Raw genomic sequence first — 21,054 nt, 5'->3', positions numbered from 1 at the left:
TCAGGAAAGAAATTCAGCAAACTGATCCTATTTGCACATCAATAGTTTACTAACCATTTGCATTGAAGTGTTTCTCCTAGGTTTTGACATGTCTTATGTTTCAACCTACTGCGATTATAATAGTTGATCGTCATCTTCTATAGGTCAATGCATATTAAACCAGTCTCATTTGTGTGTAGATTATAGATCATGTTTATTAAGGTTGTCCAATGTCTGTTCAATGTTTTCATGATTGATCAATATATTATAGGCCACACAGGGAAGCTTTAAGCTATTCACATAGGGGGTAGCTTTAAGCTACCCACAATGGCCTATAATATATTGATCAATCATGAAAACATTAATGAGACTGGTACTGGTTCAATATGCTTCGACCTACTACAGAAAGCTCCCCTCAATAATATACACATATTAATAGGAGGCCATAGGGTAGTATGTAGATTATAGATCATATTTATTAAGGTTGTCCGATGTCTGTTCAATGTTTTGATGATTGGTCAATATATTATTAATTATTTATAGGCCATAAGGCCTATTATTATAGGGGGTAGCTGAAAGCTACCACCTTATGGCCTATAATAATACAAATATTATAGGCCATAGGGGGTTAGCTATACACATTACATTGATTATCATCAAAACATTACACTGATTATCATCAGATCATATGACATATGATATGATAATCATTCATGAGAATTGTGACACCTCGTAATCTCACCATATTGATTCGTGCTGCAGAGCTTATATTAGCTTGGTAGTGATAATGGGCGGCGGAGACTGTTGTTAGTGAAATGAAAATCCTGTTCTTCTTATTAAGCTGGACAAAAATGTTGTTTCCAGCGAGAAATTTGGCACAGATTAATATATTCAATCTGTGAATTCGGATTGGCAACGCAACATGGCGACTTCAGTCGACAGAGGCCGTTGCTGGTCCAGGATATTATAAGAAGTCCGTGACACACACACACACACACACACACACACACACACACACACACACACACACACACACACACACACACACACACACACACACACACACACACACACACACACACACACACACACACACACACACACACGCACAGCGTTTTATTAGTATACTAGATGACCCGTGAACCCGTTGGGTTCCCGTTGTGACAGCGGTTGATGAAAAATAATCATTTCAAGAGAGAGAAAAAAGACAAGATAGCTCCAGCAAACTATACCGTTGAGGTTGTTTGCATTGATCAAATTCTCCCAAAGAGTACTTGACTGAATCGGGAGTTGATTTTTTAAATAATTTTTCCGTTGCCCGATTTGAACAAAACTTGATACTGCACACCGCAGGAGAATGGTGAGTAAGGTGGCCCTAAAAAATTTGTGCTATCATGTACCGTTTTGGCTGTATTTCGGGAACATACATACATACATGATGACAGTTTTAGTAATATATGTATATATATATTTAAATGACTGCCCCAATTTACAATCATGCCAACATTAAAATGCTTTTCATATTTAAGTTGACCACCATCAAACAGTTGCCTGCTGTTTTTGAAATGCAACCCTGGAATCCTTTAATGTCCACTCACATGCTAATCCAAACAGTTCTGACATCCAGCTTGCCCCTCTGAAGGACGATGTTATATTTTTCATACATACTTGCCCCATACGAATCAATGCAAAGCACCAAATTTGTCTTTTGCTCAGGAATCAAAGCCTGATTATCTAAAATGTATTTCCTCTGCTTCTGAGTCATCATGTCAGCTCATATGAGTATAAAAATAGCATGACAATACATGAAATGACAAGAAATAAAAAAAAAAACAAGAAAATTAATTACATCATTTAAGTCATCACACATCAGATGCATTGTTTGCTTTTCTCGAATGTCCCCCCCCCCCCCAAAGACAAAGAGAAAGCTCACGACAAAAATACCTCCATGATGACTAGACAGCAGAAACTTAATAGCAAAACCAACTTCAGAACCCACACTTGACATGAAGTTTTACTGCTGGCCCTTAGGCCATTCCACCGAGTCCTTCTCCATAATGTGCAGGAAAGCACTCAGAGGGAAGATGAGACTCAGGTTTCGAATGAAATCATGAAAACCTGGTATCCAGAGTGTGCTAGCTCGGGCATGTAGTCGCACCTCGAGGGAATGCTTGACCTTTTTTGTTTCATTACTTCGTTCCTCCTATCCCATGCCTTCCATATTTTCCATGTGGTCACAGGAGGCTCGCAACTTTGTCTTGCAGTGCAGTAGACCAGCAGGAAATGCTTACCTTGCTTAATATGAAGGTCAACCGTTAACCTTTGTACAATTGGTCTGGCTGGATCAAGAGATTGCTATTCAAAAAGCAAAACACAACACGATCTTTGGAAACTCTGGTCATGGTTGTACTTCATGAGATATTTCCTGATTTGTTTTAGTAGTGAGCCTTTCCACCAAGTCATGAGAATTTTTGAAAGTTTTCTCAAGTTGTGAAGTAATTAATTTATCACGTTCTGGGAAACACCAGGAGAATATAGTTGGTTAACGGATCCACTTCCATTTGTAATGAATAGATGCGACGCTGTTCCCAATTAAATCTTGATGTTTTATAAAATCGGACTATGAACACAATTGATACGAAGAAGGGACAATCTAAAACGAGGAAGCAAGAGCAGGTAGGTGGTTTCGAATTATACATGAGCTTGAGCATACAAGCACCTGGTGTCAAGTCCGCAGCAAATGGCTGCCAAGATGTCTAGGTGGCAAGGGCTGACTTGTGTTAAGTCCTGTCCGTTTGAACGTGTGCATTTTCAGGGAAAGGTGTAGGAGGTGGTCTTTTGCTTGAATGCCTTTGAAGTTGGAGTACCGCCTTTTTGCAAGGCCTACGAGCTGGAAAAACACGCAGAGGTTTAACACGACAAAATGTTTTCCATTTGGCCGCCATACGTAGCCACATGGTCCGCCGAGCCGTGCCATTAATCGGAGTCAGGTGCTGGCGTGGACACACTCCCACATCTCATGAACTGACCCCTGTGATACCAAGTGCAGAAAACCATCTGTGATTAAGAAAAAATAGCTGAAGCCAATTAGTTTTCTTTGTACATACAAGAGAGATGTACAAGTATGAAACAAATTGCCACCAGTAGTTATTCAGCAAAAAAAGTGAAGCGACAAAATGAAATCTATGAAGAGCTTAAAGTTGAAACCAAATATTACCATAAACTTTCATTACCTCCACTGCTGGAGGTGAGGAGGTTATGTTTTCATCCCTCTCTGTCTGTTTGTTTGTTTGTTTGTTTGTGTGCAAGATATCTCAAAAGGTTGTCGATGGATCCGGATGAAATTTGGTGTGCAGGTTGGGTGTGTGACAAGGACGAACTGATTCGATTTTGGTGAAGATCTGGATCCGATACTTTTTTAAGTGATTCTTCACCATTGATGTTGGTGAAGATCAGAATCTGGAACTGGATACGAGAATTATTTAATTTTTTAAGTGATTTTTCACCATTGAGAGATGGGGCCAAAAATGCTATAGTACTGCATGGCATGATATTCCAAAAATGTATTGGACCCGATATGTTCTCATGGATCAGGCATTGTGTGGCAGAGGTACGCGCTCTACCGAGTGCCCTTCTGGTTTTACTTCTGTTATTATTCAAAAGTTGTCGCTATACCATTATGAAATACTTTACAATGCAATGAGAAAATAGAGTTTGCATTTTAGGCCAGGCTGTAAATTTGAACAGGGTATCGACTTCATCATACGGAGGAAAGCAGGTCTTCATGGACATTTCTCCAAAATTGGTATTTATCACCTCCGCCACCGAAGGTGGACTGGACAACTCCTATTTGTCTGTGAACAGGATATTTCAAAAGCTTGTGGACAGATTTGGACGAAACTTGATGGACAGGTTGCGTGTGAGACAAGGACGAATTGATTCGATTTTGGTAAACATCCAGATTATTGAACTTTTCATGATTCTTCACCATTGAGAGATAGGGCCAAACCGATATATAGCATGATATTTCAAAAAGTTGGGGATTGATTATGACAAAACTAGGTGGATGAGTTGGCGAGGTGACAAGAACAAGCTGAATAAATTTTGTTTGATGTCCGAATGCAGATCTGGCCTTTCGGTGGAATACAAAAACTAAAATGTTCAGCCTGGTAGAGGTATGCACTCAACCCAGTGCCGTTTTCTTGTTTATTTATTACATACAGAGTCGAGGCTCATGGAGGAGCGAGAACACAGAGCAGAATGAAAAGAACAATGGGAATATGGGGGTAGTGGGGTGGGGTGAACAAGAGCAAGGGGAGGAGGAAGAACACAGGGGGTGAACAGGCTGGATACAGGTACAAACTCTCAATCACAGAAGTAGAAGGAAAGTCAGGAGAAGGAGGAGAAATGGAACAACGTGGAAAAAAAACCAAAACGCTGCAGTTTATGTTCTTTTTTACCTATCGGTCCATGTCCTCATGTACATGGTTGGCAATATGCGGAAAATAACAAAACTAAAACAAATTATACAGGCTGCACTTCTCTTTGAGCAAGAACACACACACACACACACACACACACACACACACACACACACACACACACACACACACACACACACACACACACACACACACACACACACACACACACACACACACACACACACACACACACACACACACATACTTTGCACAAATTCACACCAGACCATGCAGCTTTGTTTTCATCTAAGTCTTTAATAAAATCTGCAAGCACTTTCAAAATAATCTCTGCCATCCTTCAACAGGTCTGAGCATCGCTCCGCTCTGGTCTGAACTCATGACGTGCTCACGTGTCAGGAAGCTGTCCGTATTTACATGTGGCACTCAGGAACCGGTGCCCCAGCGCCAGACATCTGAAACACAGGCCGCTGCCTGCGACTGTGCTTGGGATAGGCTGGGCATACGCATCACTGCAGCAATGAACCAAATGTTTAAATTTACATATCATTACATCGGTCAACAAAATCTCATAGTCACAGTAATGTACAAAAATAATCAATGAAGCAGTGTAAAGGATGTGCTGTACATCTTCTCTCTGATACAAATGCCAATCAACTCAAAACAGAAGACAAATATGGTTCGACTCAAATGAGTGAAAGAGGACCACAGGAGTACCTCTGACTTAGTAATGCCTACTGCTTTGGACTGCAGTGACAGCTCACACTTCACAGGTGCTGAAATCACACACGACAAGAGCTGCAGGAGCAAGTTAAGAAGGTAACTTATTGGATAATTTTAAGCAAAGTCAGTCCCTGGTTTCGGAGGTGGTGTCAAGGAAAACAAGGTGAGAATTAATGAGCAATGGCCCTGTCGGTTTTGCATTTCCCTTGCATCCACAAACAGATATGACGTGAAACAAATGACGATAACCTTATGGGGGTTTGTAGTTTTTGTCGCCTTTGCTGAGCAGAATGATGCAAGAATGAATTCCTCATCATCCGAACATAGTAACAGATTTAATTTCAAATCTCCAGGGTCTTCCCACATCACTGTCCATCGGTATACTTATTGCTCGAGAACCGGATTCATTGGAGGAGCAGAGAGAGGCTCCAAGTGATGTTTCAGATCACCTTTTTTGGAGCAATCCAATGATGAACTACTATACACACATGAAAGCTTATCGTTATGAAGTAAAGTTTTGTGTCATTTGGAAGATGTTATCAGAAGAAAATATCTGAGAGGGGAGTGAGGGTGTTCACAAGGAAGAAAATATATCTCCTCGCGTGTTCACAAGGAAGCGCTCGATCCGAATCGAGAGTATACGATATATGGACACCTTATGTCAAAGAAAGACTGCAATGCAGTAAATTATCCATTTTAGGTGAAAAAACAGAAAAACAAAACAAATGCACAGCAGACACACACAGAACGTAAATTAAGTGTTTAAATGTTTTAGATGTTGAGAATGTGACCAACCGTAAAGGTCATCTGGATGAAAACAGAGATCTAGCTGAGCACATGACCCTGCAGTCTGAGAAATAAAATACATTTTATGTAACATGTGAACACTTTAACACAAGTGCTTTAAAAATGTTACACACTTAAACATGTCGTGTTAGCCATGCACCAAATTCTTGTATTACAAAATATATCTTTAGATATAACAACTCAAAAGTATTTCACAAATATTGGAACCTTCGATCATTATCGGGATAATGAAACGGTAAACAATTACGAAGTCCTGGCAAAAAAAAAAAAAACTATGAAAATAAACATAACCGACACCGATCAAAACAACTTTTCTTTTGCACTAAAGCTGGAAAAGTCAAACAATTATTTATATTGAAAATTATGGTTAAGTACAAGTGCTTGGCTCTTTTGTGTTTGTTAAAATGACAGACAAACAAATGCTACAGCGATTATGTACAAAGCATAGCTGAACATGTCAAGTTCAAGTACAATCCATAGCAACACAACTCATGTAAGGAGAGCAGACGAGGACCTTGTAAGCGTAGAGAGGAGAGCGGGTGGATGATGTTCCTGCCAATAAATACAAGCTTAACTGAAATGATCTCTTCCGGTAGCACACCTGTGTTCTCACCGACAAGGTATTTTAATAACGCGTCATGGTCATTAGTCCAAGGTGTCCATCGTTCGTTACAAATTGGTTGCTTTGTTAAGGGGAATGGCAGTGACATCATTGCATGCTCTTCAATGAAAGGATTTCCATTGTTTGAATCCACAAAGGCATTGGCTCAGTTTGTAACTGGCGGGTCCAATCAGGGTCGATCACGGTCTGCAGTTGCGCGTGCGATTCCCTTAGCATTGATTATTGTAAAACATATTTCAACATTGGTGTTACTTCTACGTGGGGCTGAATGTTGATTTGATTTGATCATCTTCATGCGTCGTTCTCTAAAAAATATAGGTGTGCTTCCACATGCTTGATGGAATTATGAATGTAAGGCCAAAATTGCAAATTGAAGTCACTATGTTTAATTGTTTTTACTGAATTTTGATGATTAATTATTACCTGTAAAACTTGTATCGACATCAGAATTAAATTTGAAACTAAAAGGCGATTTTGTGGTTTTTACAACGTGTAATGAATTTAAAATAGGTATTGCAAATAATTTTGTGAAATAAATTGTCTGAAAAGGGCCTCGGCCCAAGCACAAGAACACATAAAGACTTGTATTTTAGATCGAGTCAAACTGCGCGTTACAGTTTCTGTCTGACGAAAAAAAAAATCACGCACGCACATACTCACTCACTAATTTTTCAAACATCTACATGAACTGTCCTTCAAGTTTTGAACATATTTATGGGTTACTTATTGGTATGTGAAGATTCTTTGTGTCTCTGGGGTGAAACAGCATCCTGAACTGGTTGTAATTTCAAGGAATCATTTTTGGATATGTGTGGAGAAGATACATCACATCACATCCTACTTTGTAAGAGAATATTTTCAAATGGGAATCACAGACAAAGTGGGTGGTCAGACAACCCCCCCCCCCCCTCCCACTTACAAACGAATGGTGCATTGTTCATGCATCTGTGTATCTTGGTTCTTCAGCCAGCAGCTCCCGTCTGTGTACGCCGCTCAGTTCACAATAGAACAGAGCCTACTCAATTAGACGCAATAGAGTCAAAGCAGGCCCAGCGATCCCATCAGCCATTTCATTGCCTCCTCTGAGTGATTCTCACACTTTAATGGGATTGCCAGCCGAATCAATTTCCTGAAAGAATGTGGCAACGTGAGGAAGCACAAATTCTCCGAGCTGTGGAATATTTGCAGCACACACGCCCCACAAACTTTGTTCCTGAAGCTTGCTCCAGGTTGTGTGTTATAGTGAAGGAAGAACAGGTCAGACGTGATGTGAGACCTTGGCTGAGTTGTGATGAGCTGTCAAGGAGTTTTGAAGAACAATGGGAAAATAATAAAAAAGAAAAATGCAAAAAACACAGAAATAAATAAGTAGAACAGTTTCTGAGCCTTTGTGCTGAGTATTTAGAACAATGTGTAACCTGACGTCATCTGAAAGAAGTTCCCCGTGTTCTAGTAGTTGTGGTCCGTAAATTGTTGATGCATTTCTCGTTGAACATTGCAATGTACAAATGGAATGTTTATTCCACAAAGTGTACATAAGAGGGAATTGAGCGAGGTGTTTCCTATCCAGTAGGATAAAAGCTGTATGGGCTTGGTTGTCCTTCCAACGTTTTTGATGCTTCTAGACCTGGACACCTGAGTCTTGCATCTGGACCATCTGTGCACGAAGGATCTGAATGCCGTTGAGTATTTTCTTCTGATGACCCACAAGAGTGACTCCAATTCTTGCCAAGTCCCTGGAACAAGAGGGCAGAAGGAAACACAAAGAAAAGACTAAAAAGCACAATAATATCAACATATTCTACACTGTCTTATGTTCATGTGATGCAACGTGGTTAGTGTGATGGTCTATGGTGTTTGCCCCTTTCAATCTACCATCCTTTGATTTGAAATGTTTGAGACAAATTGCATTTTTGTAGTCAGCATATATTGGCATCGCAAAAAGCACAAAGATGACCCTTCAATGAGCATTCAACTGATTTCTCACATGAGGGTCGGGATTTCAGGGGGTTTTTTTGTCCCATCAAGTCGTCATTCAGTTCGGGAACCCAAGAAAAGACTGCAACAAGGAAAATGTCTTTTGCTTCTGATAATAAAGGTTTGCAACTCTCATTGATGCTGACTGGACAGACCATCAAGCTTTCTGTCGCTCCCCGAGTACCGGCGGTCCTTGCAATGCAAGCAGCCATGCATTTCAACTCGGTTGTGTGACATCGGGAACAATTAGAGTGTCGCTTGTCTCCATGACAAGAACGATTGGGTTTCAGGCTGAGCGACAGGCTAGCAGACGACCTGCCAAACTTTTGGGGATCGTAGCATACAGGCCAACAGCACAGACATATTGGCTTTTTAGAACCCAATGTGACATGGTGCACTTGAAGGATTAAAAGGCTTGGTCTTGCAATTAGGTAATTTCTCCTTCAAATGTCATTTAACCTCAAGTTGTTGAAGGAGTTGCTATAAATGTTGAACCAATTAATTAAAAGGAAACCAACAAAGTGTTTGAATCGCAGCACATTATTTCGAGGATAGTCCAGTGGTATGCACACTCGTCATTGAGCTATCTACCATGGGTTCAAATCTGAAACCAGCTATAAACTGTCAACCTTGTGTTTTACAGGCAGAGCACGACATCGATGTTTGTACCGCCCCAACGATGGACGTTAAACTGGATCTCCTGTCTGCCGGCCTGAGATGGTGGATGCTAAAAGTCCCACAGTTTCCTTCCCAAAGAGTAGGCGAGTTATCAGCAGCACTGTGAACAAATTCCCAATTCCTGCCTTGTCTCGCCAACCGAGAATTGGGAAGGGAGGCAAGTGTGCAAACACCCCAAATGAAGGCTGTAATCTTGCAATGGAATGGATAAAGACTTATGTGTGATATTTCTAGCTTTAATTACAAGCACAAAGGCCAAGTTCAACTCGAAATGTCCACCCCTTATAAACTACACCGTTGCTAGAGAATAAAGGAGAAAATTTACACACATAAAGCGAGGACCTCCTGGACACAGATACCACGAGATTGGCACTTGGTAGAGCGCATACCTCCGCCAGGCTGAACAGTTTACATTTTGTATTCCATTGATTGGTCCACATGCAGATCTGGGCTTTCACCCTTGTCACACACCAAAATCGAATTGGCTTGTTCATGTCACCTAGCCAACTCATCCACCAAATTTTCTCATAACTCATACAGAAGTTTGTGAGATATCGTGCTATATATCGTTTTTGGCCCCATCTCTTCATGGTGAAAAACCACTTAAACAAGCTCAAATGAGCTAAGATCCTCGTCCTCTTAATGATGATGTCATAAAACGAATATGACATCATTGTGATGTATCAGGTTTGTGATAAATTATAATCTGTGCTCATGCCCGGCTTGATTCCCGCAAACAGAATTCAAACAGCTTGCCTAGTTTCGGAGATAATTTTTTAGGCGATTTCCATTAGCGGAGATATTTTGACGTCATCACTTTTTTTCTAGGAGGAATTTTCAAAATCGGAGATTGTTACTGTCTGCACAGGGTATTTTTACATATATATGCCAAGTTTCAGGAAGTTTCGATGAAAACTGGGGGCTGTGAAACAAAAAAGTCCACAAGAAGAAGATTAAGAACAACAACATGAGTAAGACTTTGAGATCCTCCATGAGGATCTAAAGATTCTAATAGTTGGATCCGGATCTTCACCAAACTATCAACAATTCGTCCTTTTCACACACACCAAATTTCGGCCAAATTCCACAACCTTTTGAGATATCATGCTCACAAACAGACAAACAGACAGACAGGGTAAAAACATAACCTCCATCCACCATCAGTGACAGAGGTAATTAACTAACTGCATTTATGAATAAAAGAGAACAAACAACAGACATACTAACAAGTAAAGGACGAGAATCAAAAGTAAATTGTGTGACACATACTCTCATGACTGACAGAATGGAAGTACATTGTAGGGTAGACAGCTTGTCTCCTGTATGAAGTCTAGAGTCAACTGTTCCATCTAGAGGATTGAATCTTGCGTCACACATCCCATGTCTTCAATTTTAAAATGAGTTACATTTCCACCAACTCCAAAATTACTCCATTGATTTGCAGGTTTAAATACTCAAGTAAAAAAGGTTTGGGTCTCGGGTCTTCCGGCTCCTGAGTCTTCAGTTGTCACAAGTCATAAAGATGCAACCCGAGTCTGACTGGAGTACTACAAACCTGCGAGATAGTCATTCTCTTCTGTGAAAGCATTGGGCCGAAAAAGTGCTGGAGTTAATAAATTCTTAAATATAATATACACATTCTAAAACTTCCAACAAGTAATTAATCGACAGCACTTCGTGCATAAGCAAGCTGCATGCAAAGCAAGTCGGTTTATCTCGTATGCTGCCTTGATCCACTGGTTTGCAAAGTGTTTCCCAACTGCTGAAGAATCTTCCAACAAGTGAGAGCTATTTGGGAAGTGGGTGATTGTTGTGTTGTGTGTGAAGAGAAATCAATTTCCCTCGATTCCTTCCTGCTGACTCCCACTTTCCCTTCTTGACCCCGAATCCAAGATTGCTAAGAGATCCGGCTCTATCTTTGGAACCTGATTATTTTTTTTCTTTTGGCACCGAGTGGTTTTAACACCTTCTGAAACATCACATGCTTTTGAGATCTCTTGATCTAGTGTGACTCTCAAACTGTAACTCCATTCTTCATCAGCTCTTTTCTCCAAAAGGTGCATTGAAGCGGATGCTTTTATCAAACTGATTTCAAACACAGATACTCAATACATCACAGGCTCGTCTCCGAAAAAGTGTTAGCCTTCTGTTATGTCGTATAATCTCCTCTCTTTTGACCCGACTGTTGAAAGGGAGTTAAGCACCCCAAAGCCACTCGCACAGACTTTGAGGGTATCACGAAGGAAATAGATAACGTTCTTCAGATCAAAGTTTATCATTTACTGTGACATATCAGAAGGGGAATGAACTGCTTCTGACATTCCTCCACAAACTATAAACTTGTATGTAAAGAGCAATTATGTATTTTCTTTGTTGTACATTCAAAGGGATCTAAAGTGATAACATCTGTGATCTAAAGAACCATAGCAAATGAAAAACTTGGATATAAAGAATAATGTATATCTGCAGGTGGATTGTGTTACATCATGAAATGCATTGATGATGAAAGCACATTAAAGAAGATGGTTCTTCGAGAGGTCCATATTTAGCGGAGGAATTCATTTTTGGAGACAAAAAAACATACATGAAGACAATTAGGAACACACTTCAACGAGAGGATAAATCCAAACTTGCATTGGTGGGGAAGAGGAAGAAATGATCATTGGAAAGGTGAAGAGTGCTATGCTTGTGGAGGTTTCATCAGAAACACTAGAAAGTTAGAGATCATTATCCTCTCACAGGGAAATCTAGAAGAGCTTCTCCCAGCTAATCTATCTATAATTCCAGCAGTGTGTGTGTGTGTGTGTGTGTGTGTGTGTGTGTGTGTGTGTGTGTGTGTCTGTGACCGCTGTTTCTCGACAACCACTTGTCCGATCTAATTGAAACTTACCAGATATATTGCTGGGGACCTGAGGATGTGCCTTTTCAAGGTTTGATATTAATTGGACAAGTGCTTCCCAAGTTATGGCCATTTATTTACCAAAACAATGACAGGACACATTGCTGCGTAGGCGTGGCCGATGTGGAAGAGATCCTCAGCCGCGTTCCCCATTATGGGTTACAATGTACGGACTTCCGGATAGTGATGACTTCCTGTATTCTAATAATTTCTCGATTTCTTATGCGCATTTATAGATAAACACAATGGCCCAATCCAGTCGTTGTTTACGCGAGCGAAGGAACGGCCTGTGTGGTTGTTTGAAAGGTTTTTCTTTTTTTGCACATACGGCCATGCACGTACGGGCACGTACTAGTAATAATAACAATAATAACAAGAACGAGAATTGCTTTGCAATATATGACCCCCACCAGATCCATGAAGAAGAAGAAACTCTCTAACACACCGTGTTTGGGTCTATTCGGCAAAATTGAAGGAAAAGCAATTTTCATTTCCTGATATCTTTTGTGGACGAGATACAAATAAAGACAATGAGGAGAACCAACCGTAGATAAAAACTTAGTTTGTTTTAACGCACGCACGAGCTGATACCGGAACAAAAATGAGGAATGAAGAAACTCACCATGTTTCGTTAGTTTCTACGACTTGCCTATTTCATATTAAAAACAAGAAGGGCCTGATCCACGAAAACATATCTAGCCCAATACATTTTTGAGATATCTTGCTATTTATCGTTTTTGAGCCCCCATCTCTCAATGGTGAAGAATCACTTTTCAAATTTTAGTAATGGGATCCGGATCGGGTTCTTCACAAAAATCTAATCACTTCGCCCTTGTCACACACCCAACTTGTTTACAAAATTTCATCTGGATCCGTCCAAAAATTTTTGAGACATCCTGAACATAAACAAACAAGCAAACAAACAGACAGAATGGGGTTAAAAAATAACCTCGTTCATCTTTGGTGGCGGAGGAAATAACCTGATGCATTTACATGAAGCAAAAACATGACTGTACGGCTCATGTACATACATAATAATTTGAGGTTATATGCTTGGAATCATTCCAATTGCACTGGGACATGGGCTAACAGCTAACACCCAGGCCTAAAGCCTGTGGCCTACCGATCTGTGCTGCTTTGTGCAATGGTGGCACACGTTTTTATTGGGGGTGGAGTCAGGGCAGCTTGACACTGACTCACATACATATAACTGTGATATTTTGTAAGTTTCAAATGGGCATAACTCTGTGAAAAAAATTGACGAAATAAGCTCAAACTCGAACTTATTCTGCACGTTATCAGAATGAAGCCAGGTACGAGGTTTCATTTGAACAAGTTAAAGTGCATGGGAAAAAAGTCTGAAAAGCCTCAGGTGCGACAGATGGATGGACAGACAGAATGGACAAATGGAAAGCACACCTACAAGTCCCCTCTGGTGAACCTGACAGGGGACTCATAACTACTCTATCGGTTAAAAGTTTTGGAACACCCCCATTTTTCAGATTTTACTGAAATTTAAGCAGTTCAAATCCAGTGAATAACCGGAAATGGTACAAAGCTAAGCGGTAAACTGCCAGAGGTTAAAAAATAAGTTTAGGTTACCAAAAACTGAAAAATAATGTAAATTACAGAGTTGTTAAAAAAGGTCCTTTTCAGGGAACAAGTAATGGGTCAGCAACTGCAGCTGTTCTGCAGCAATGGAAGTAAATTAAGCCTTGAAAGTTGATGCAAACAATTCCTACAGATTTCCTAACTTTTGTTGATTAGTTACAAACACTCTGTCTGTATAAAAGCAGTGATGGAACAGACTGTGTTGCTACACCCTCTGAAGCATTATTTGGACAATATTGCACTGCAGGAAGTAGTATATTGCTATCATAATGGTGAGAAAAAGACAATTAACAAAGGAAGAAAGACAGACCATTATCACCCATAAAAATGTAGTTCTTTCCTTTCGAGAAATTGCAAAGCGTGCCATGGTGTCAGTGAGTACAGTTTCCTCCACCTTCAAAAGGCACTTGGGAACTGGAGGAAACTGACAGGAAGAGGTCTGGCAGACCCAAAGCCACAACACAATCAGAAGACAAGTTTCAGAGACTCAACAGCTTGCGTGATAGGCAGCTCACAGGACAGCAGCTTCAAGCACAGCTTAACACTGGTCGAAGTAAGGAAGTCTCAGTTTCAACTGTGAAGAGAAGACTTCGAACTGCAGGTTTGACAGTTTGAGTGGCAGTAAGAAAGCCATTGCCAAGATTGCAAAATAAGAAAAAGAGGCTTGCCTGGGCCATGAAGCACTGACAGTGGACTACGAAAAACTGGAAGAAGGTCTTATGGACCGACGAATCAATATTTGAAATCTTCGGTTCATCAGCAGGGGTTTTGTACGCCGTCGAGTAGGTGAAAGGATGGTTCCTCATTGTGTAACCCCAACTGTCAAACATGGAGGAGGAAGCGTGATGATCTGGGGTCTTTTGCTGGATCCAGAGTCGGTGACTTGCACAGAGTGACTGGCACCCTGAACTAAAAGGGCGACCACAGCATTTTGCAGCGCCATGCAATACCCTCTGGTCTATGCCTAGTTGGTCAGGCGTTCATCCTTCAGCAAGATAACGACCCAAAACATACCTCCAGGCTATGTCAGAACTACCTTAGAAGAAAAGAACAACACGGTAGGCTTCAAATCATGGAATGGCCAGCACAGTCTCCAGAATTAAATCCCATCGAGCTGGTTTGGGATGAACTGGACAGAAGGGTGAAAGCAAAACAACCTACAAGTGCAACACATTTATGGGAACTTCTGCAACAGTGTTGGGAAGAACTTTCTGAACAATATTTGATTTCCATTGTAGAAAGAATGCCACGAGTATCTTCGGCTGTTATATCTGCAAAAGGTGGCTACTTTGATGAGTCGAAAACTTAGATTAAATTTTGTTCAACAAAATGATTCCATGATTTCTTTTTTTATCTGCAAGAGTATATTGAAACATTGAACTGCTTAAATTTCAGTAAAAACTGGAAAAATGGGGGTGTTCTCAAACTGCTTACCGGTAGAGTAGACCAGCACTCGGTGGATCGCATACCTCTGCCAGGCTGAACATTTTTTTTGTTTTGTAACTCACTGATAGGCCATATCTGGATCTGGACTTGAACCAAAATCGAATCGGCTTGTTCTGGTCACCTAACGAACATCCACCTCGTTTTGTCATAACTTGCCCACACATTTTGAGACATCATGCTTCATATCGTTTTTGGCCCCATCTCTCAATGCTAAAGAATCACTAAATGGTTAAAAAAAACCTTTAGGATCTGCATTCGGATCTTCACCAAAATTAAATGAAATCTACCTTCTCACACACCCAAACTGTCCCCCAAGTTTCGTCCAAATCCATCCATAAATTTTGAGATATTGTGCTTCAAGTATGTCGTTTTTGGTCCCTCTCTCAATTGTGAGGATTCACTGGAAAAATTCTAGGATCCGAATCCAAAACAGGATCTTCACCAAAAGCTAATCCTTTTGTCCTTGTCACACTCCCAACCTGTCCACCAATTTTCGTCTGAATCCATCCACGACTTTTTGAGACATTGTGCTAGGCATAGTTTATGGTCCAATCTCTCAATGGTGAAGAATCACTTAAAAATTCCAGTATCCGGATCTGAATCCGGATCATCACCAAAATTTAATCCATTTATTCTTGTCACATATCCAACCTGTCCACAAAAATTTCATCTGAATCCGTCCATAACCAACTTGAGATATCCTGTTCACAGACGTACAAACAAACAGACAGACTTACAGGGGTGAAAACATAACCTCCATCCACCTTCAGTGGCAGAGGTAATCATAATGGTACTCATAATAATAATAATAATAATAATAACAATAATAATAACAATAATAATACCAACACCGAGGTCAACTTCCGACATCTGTATTTTAAATCTCTCAATCCAGACCACTGCTGGTAACCTGAACATCATCTATTTAAAATAATCCTTCCGCCCACAGGACATCCATGACTACTCAGTGTCTCTCCCTGGCTATTGCCTCTGGTTTGATAGGCCTGAACCCTGTTCTGGCGGTGGAGTTGCACTTTACTTCAATAACTCCCACTGTCCGTGTATTGCTCTTACACCTCCCAACACCCAGGAATACCTTTGACTGCAACTTCCCCTCTGCTCCCTCGTCTTGTTTGTCTGTGTGTTGTACTATTTTCCAAGCAGTGATGACTCCATTTACATCTATCTCTCTCTCTGTCTCTCTCTCTGTCTCTCTCTGACAATATGGACCAACTTCTAACCACTCATCACAACTCTCTCTTCCTCATATGTGGTGATTCCACTCTCGCCAGTGTTCGTAGCTCTTTCACCACTTCACAAAAGGATTTTTGTAACTTGACGAGACCGACTCAGTCTGTGAACTTTCCGACCTGGATTTTTGCCAGTTTGCAAATCCTTCCTTCTCGACTTGTTAATGACCAACTTCCCTGGTAATGTCTCCTGCTCTTTCTCTTTTCCAATTGGTTAATCTGACAATGTGCTTGTGAGAATCAACATCTCTCCAACTATTCTTAGTGAGCTGCTTTAAGGCCGGAAAATCTGGCAGTTCACTCAGGCAGACTGGCAGCCATCTCACTTCAGGACTGTCTCCTATATCTCGTGCCCCTGATATTACCTCACCTGGGAATTCTTCCACAGAAACATGCACTCTCTTCCACAGAGATCCATCCCATCTCATCTTCAGTCATCATATGTATCCGCCCACCCATTGTACAATGCATCCTGTGGTAGGGCAATTGCCTTGAAACAACTTGCCTTTCCTGCTTCGAAGACACATCAGATCACCCCAAAAAGCCAGCAACAAGTGTGTTCACTCTCAGGGAAGTCAGAAAACAACATCTGGCCAACTTCAAACACCAACTTTTAAATTTTTCCCCCTCCTCTAAAACATGGTGTCACCTTGTTAAGTCTGTCTCTGGAGTATACTTCCCTTCCCTCACTTCAAATGGCACCACAGCCTATTTGACTCGTGAGAAGGCTGAACGCCTCACTTTTGTGTTTGCTTCCAACTATTGTATCCACAACCCATTGCACTGTGTTCCCACCATACTCAGTCAAACCCAACTGCTCCTGGATTATGTGTCTTTTGCATGTGAGAAGGTGGAGAGGTTTCTGGCAACTCTTGTGTGTGATATTTCAACTGGACCAGATGGCATCAGCTCAATTGTTCTAAAAAAATAAAAAACCTGTTGTGCTGCTCTTGCACATCGTCTTTCTACTCTGTTCAGAGGTAATTTTCCTGAGGGCATCTTCATCTGCTCGGCAGTCAGCCAACATTACCGCATCACATAAGCAAGGTGCAGCAACCAATATCCTTAACTACAGACCCATGGGATTACTTTCTATAATCAGCGAGGTCATGGAATCCATCTTGTTGCAGTTGACATCAAATCCTTCCTCTTCTCCAATGACTTCATCTCAGACAAATAATTTAGATTCAGACCAGGTCACGCTACCTTGGACATGTTTCCTCTGCTCTCCTAACAATGGATGGAGGCCCTCAATATCAGACATGACATCAGGGCCATCCCGCTACATATATATATATATATATATATATATATATATATATATATATATACATATACATATATATATATATATATATATGTATATATATATATATATATATATATATATATATATATATATATATATATATATATATATATATATATATATATATATATACATATACATATATATATATATATTTATGTATTGAGCTATCAATACAGTCTGGCATCCTGTCTTGCTCTCCAAACTCTCTGCTTATGGCATTCAAGGAAAATTCCATACTTGGGTTACTGACTTCCTCTTCTCTCAAAACCAACGTGTGGCTCTCAACAGATCTGCTCTCTCTGTCAAGGCTGGAGTGCCCCAAGGAAGTGTTCTGGGCACTGTCCTATTCCAAATCTTCATCAACAATCTCTGATTCTCAGGAAAATCCTCTTTATATCTTTCCTGATGACACAACCCACTGCCATGATATCCCTCATCCTTGAGATAGGCCGACATCAAACTCTTCCCTCTCTTCAGATATTTGCAAAATCACAAGCTGGTAAATCACTCAGAATACAGTATGTCTTTCAATCCTGAGAAACCCCACACCCTCATTCTCTATCTGAAAGGACCATATGGGAAGCCCTCCCATCTACTTCATGAACAACACTCTTGATGAAGTTCAGTCAAGCAAACTCTTTGGTTTCACTTTCAGCCATGATCTTTCTTGGGGAAACCACACTTCAAAGTTGGCGTTTAAAGCCAGCTACCGACTGGACATCCTCCATCCTTCCTTGGTACACCTGAACTCTTCTCTGCTGACAAGACCTTCATCTGCAGCTTTATGGAACACTGTTCTTCATTCTGGGCTGGCACTGCTGCTTCACATCTTGCTCAGCTTGATTCCGTGGAAGCCAAGATAATTGGAATCTCCCGCAATAAAGCTGAATCTATGGGCCTATCATTTTACCATCAAAAGCAAGTCCGTGGTCTTGCTGTCTTTTTCTGCCTCCTTTCTGGTCTTGTTCCCTCTTCTATCTCTGTGCTTCCCCCCACCCCAAACACAGGTTTTTGCAGGGTGAAGGTGGTCCACCAGCAACCCCCTTCTGGTGAAACTCCCAAAATCCAGAATCACTCCACACCTTCACTCATTTGTTCTTCTTTTTTTTATCCACCTCGCATTGCGAACACTGGCTCTAAGAGAGCTCCACGTTGTTCTTCTTCTTCTTCTTGTTCTTGTTCTTCTGGTGAAGACAAAACCTTTCGGACACGGCTCTTGGACACATTTGTCCTTGTTTTCCTTGCTATGGAACCAACTTCCACATTCTCTTCAATCCCATTCTTCACTCCAAGTCTTCAAGACAGTTGTTCACCACCATCTCAAATCACCTCGCATCCAAAACCAAGATCTTTTCCACCACAATTAACCCCTTCACACCTCCCAAAAATTTCCAGTTTTTTCTCTCCTGATAGTTTGTTTCTGCATCTATCTTATTGATCCAATGCATTTTCCACTCCCCCTCATCTTTTTTTTTTACCTGTCTCCATTGTCATCAGTCTCCATCCATCTTATCCCTCGGCTCTGCTGTTGGCGTTTTCTCCTTTCTTTTTCTGCTGTTGCTTTTGTTCTGTTGCGTCCTGATTCATCATATGTTCCAGCTCCTACAAGAGCCTTGACTCTGTATATGAAAAAGAAAAAAAAAGTCCTTTGATATGGACGCAGTTGGTGGGAGGACAAGGGACAGACCAACATTGAGGTCGAAGAAGATGATGGAGAGCGAGCGAGATTGGAGTGGCAGTAGACAGTAGTCAAGAGACTGGATGTTCACAATATTGTGGTGTGGACAAGGATAACTCATGTGGTGAGATTGAATGTGGGCAAAGAACATAGTAGAAGTAGTAGTACAGTATAATAATAAAAGAAATTAAAAAAAAAGAAATAAAAATGATTATTTATGCAACACTGAATTTAGTTTAAGGCCCGGTCACACCTTGACGTTTTAGCCAGCGATGGCAACGTATTAAAATGTATGTAAAACGCTGGCTTACGTTGAACTTTTGATGTTTTTTTTTAAAGATTCGGACGTATTCATAGCGACTTGGTCTTATGTATAACGCATTGGTAACGGACACAGAACGTTTCGTTGTGTTATAGATAACTTATACCAACGAATGCTGAACCTGTTGTCGGCCTACACAACCGATGTCCAACGATAGTCTAACTTAAGGCCCGGTCACACCTTGACGTTTTAAGGCCCGGTCACACCTTGACGTTTTAGCCAGCGATGGCAACGTGTTAAAATTTATGTAAAACGCTGGCTTACGTTGAACTTTTGATGTTTTTTTTTTAAAGATTCGGACGTATTCATAGCGACTTGGTCTTATGTATAACGCATTGGTAACTACACAGAACGTTTCGTTGTGTTATAGATAACTTATACCAACGAATGCTGAACCTGTTGTCGGCCTACACAACCGATGCCCAACGATAGTCTAACTCAGGCATAGCACGTTGCACGCATCGCCGACGATGTCGTGACGTAGCCTATTAAAAGGCTGACGCACAACGATTCAAATCATAAATGCCGTAGAAATGGAAGGGTCAAAATCGCGGTCACACCTTGGCGATCTTGCCAGCGTATGCCGACGTAACAAAAAGTGTCTAAAACGTTGGGGCACGTCGAATACGGTATGGGTAAGTTTGGTATGCGCGAGTAGAACGCTAAATACGCTATCATAAGTCGTAGTAAGTAGAGTACGTCAAGAAATTTTGAACATGTTCAAAATTTTACGACGTACTCGGCGTATGACACACGTTCGCATGTGATGGGGATAAGTTTTACACACGATATGTGGACGCTTACATACGTCCACAAAGGCTACTTATAAGCTACTCATAAGTCGAAACACGTCGCGGTAATGTCTTTTTTACGCGAAACTTATTTCTAACTTATGTTTGACGTGCTTTGAACCAATTCTTTACGTAGTCCCAACACACATCGACGTATGTAGACGTATTCCAATGATGTCTTCCGGTCGACAAAAAAAAAAATGAATGTGTTTCTAGCTTACAACTGCCATATAAAGACGTGTTCCCAGCGGTTTTGGGAATTGGTATATAAAAATGGTGTTCATAAAAGGGGAACCCAACAGTGTTTTCGAGTCCTTTTTGAGTCGATGTCCACGTCAGCAATAACAGTATCAGTATCAGTATCAGTATCAGTATCAGTATTAGTATTAGTAGTAGTTTGTTCATGTTGGCAGTAGTAGGTGGGTGTGAGGGGGAGGGTGTGGGTTATGATGGATCCTCCTTGCGTCCGCGTGTCCACGGGTAGGTTCATAAGCTGCCACTCAACGATTTAAATGGC

The 21,054-nt window shown here is 40.9% G+C and overlaps 1 protein-coding gene across 3 annotated transcripts in view; it reads right to left on the bottom strand.

Moving 5' to 3' along the window:
* Positions 1-4,214: 4,214 nt before the first annotated feature.
* The window catches only part of LOC147028714 (ephrin type-A receptor 7-like), a 468,482-nt gene continuing 451,642 nt past the window's right edge, over positions 4,215-21,054 (bottom strand). For 2 of the 3 annotated variants that reach the window (XM_085879380.1, XM_085879381.1), the window contains one exon: positions 4,216-8,309. In XM_085879380.1, the coding sequence (XP_085735506.1) occupies positions 8,195-8,309 (115 nt within the window). In that variant the 3' untranslated portion in view covers positions 4,216-8,194. Of the gene's footprint in view, positions 8,310-21,054 lie in introns of all 3 variants that reach the window. The other variant, XM_085879384.1, reaches the window with a different exon arrangement.

This window comes from Eptatretus burgeri, chromosome 4 (assembly GCF_056783735.1).
Source record: "Eptatretus burgeri isolate ZD-2024b chromosome 4, Ebu_testis_v1, whole genome shotgun sequence".
Lineage (NCBI taxonomy): Eukaryota > Metazoa > Chordata > Myxini > Myxiniformes > Myxinidae > Eptatretus > Eptatretus burgeri.
Note: the sequence above shows the minus strand (reverse complement) of the source record. Positions and strands in the feature narration are given on the sequence as shown.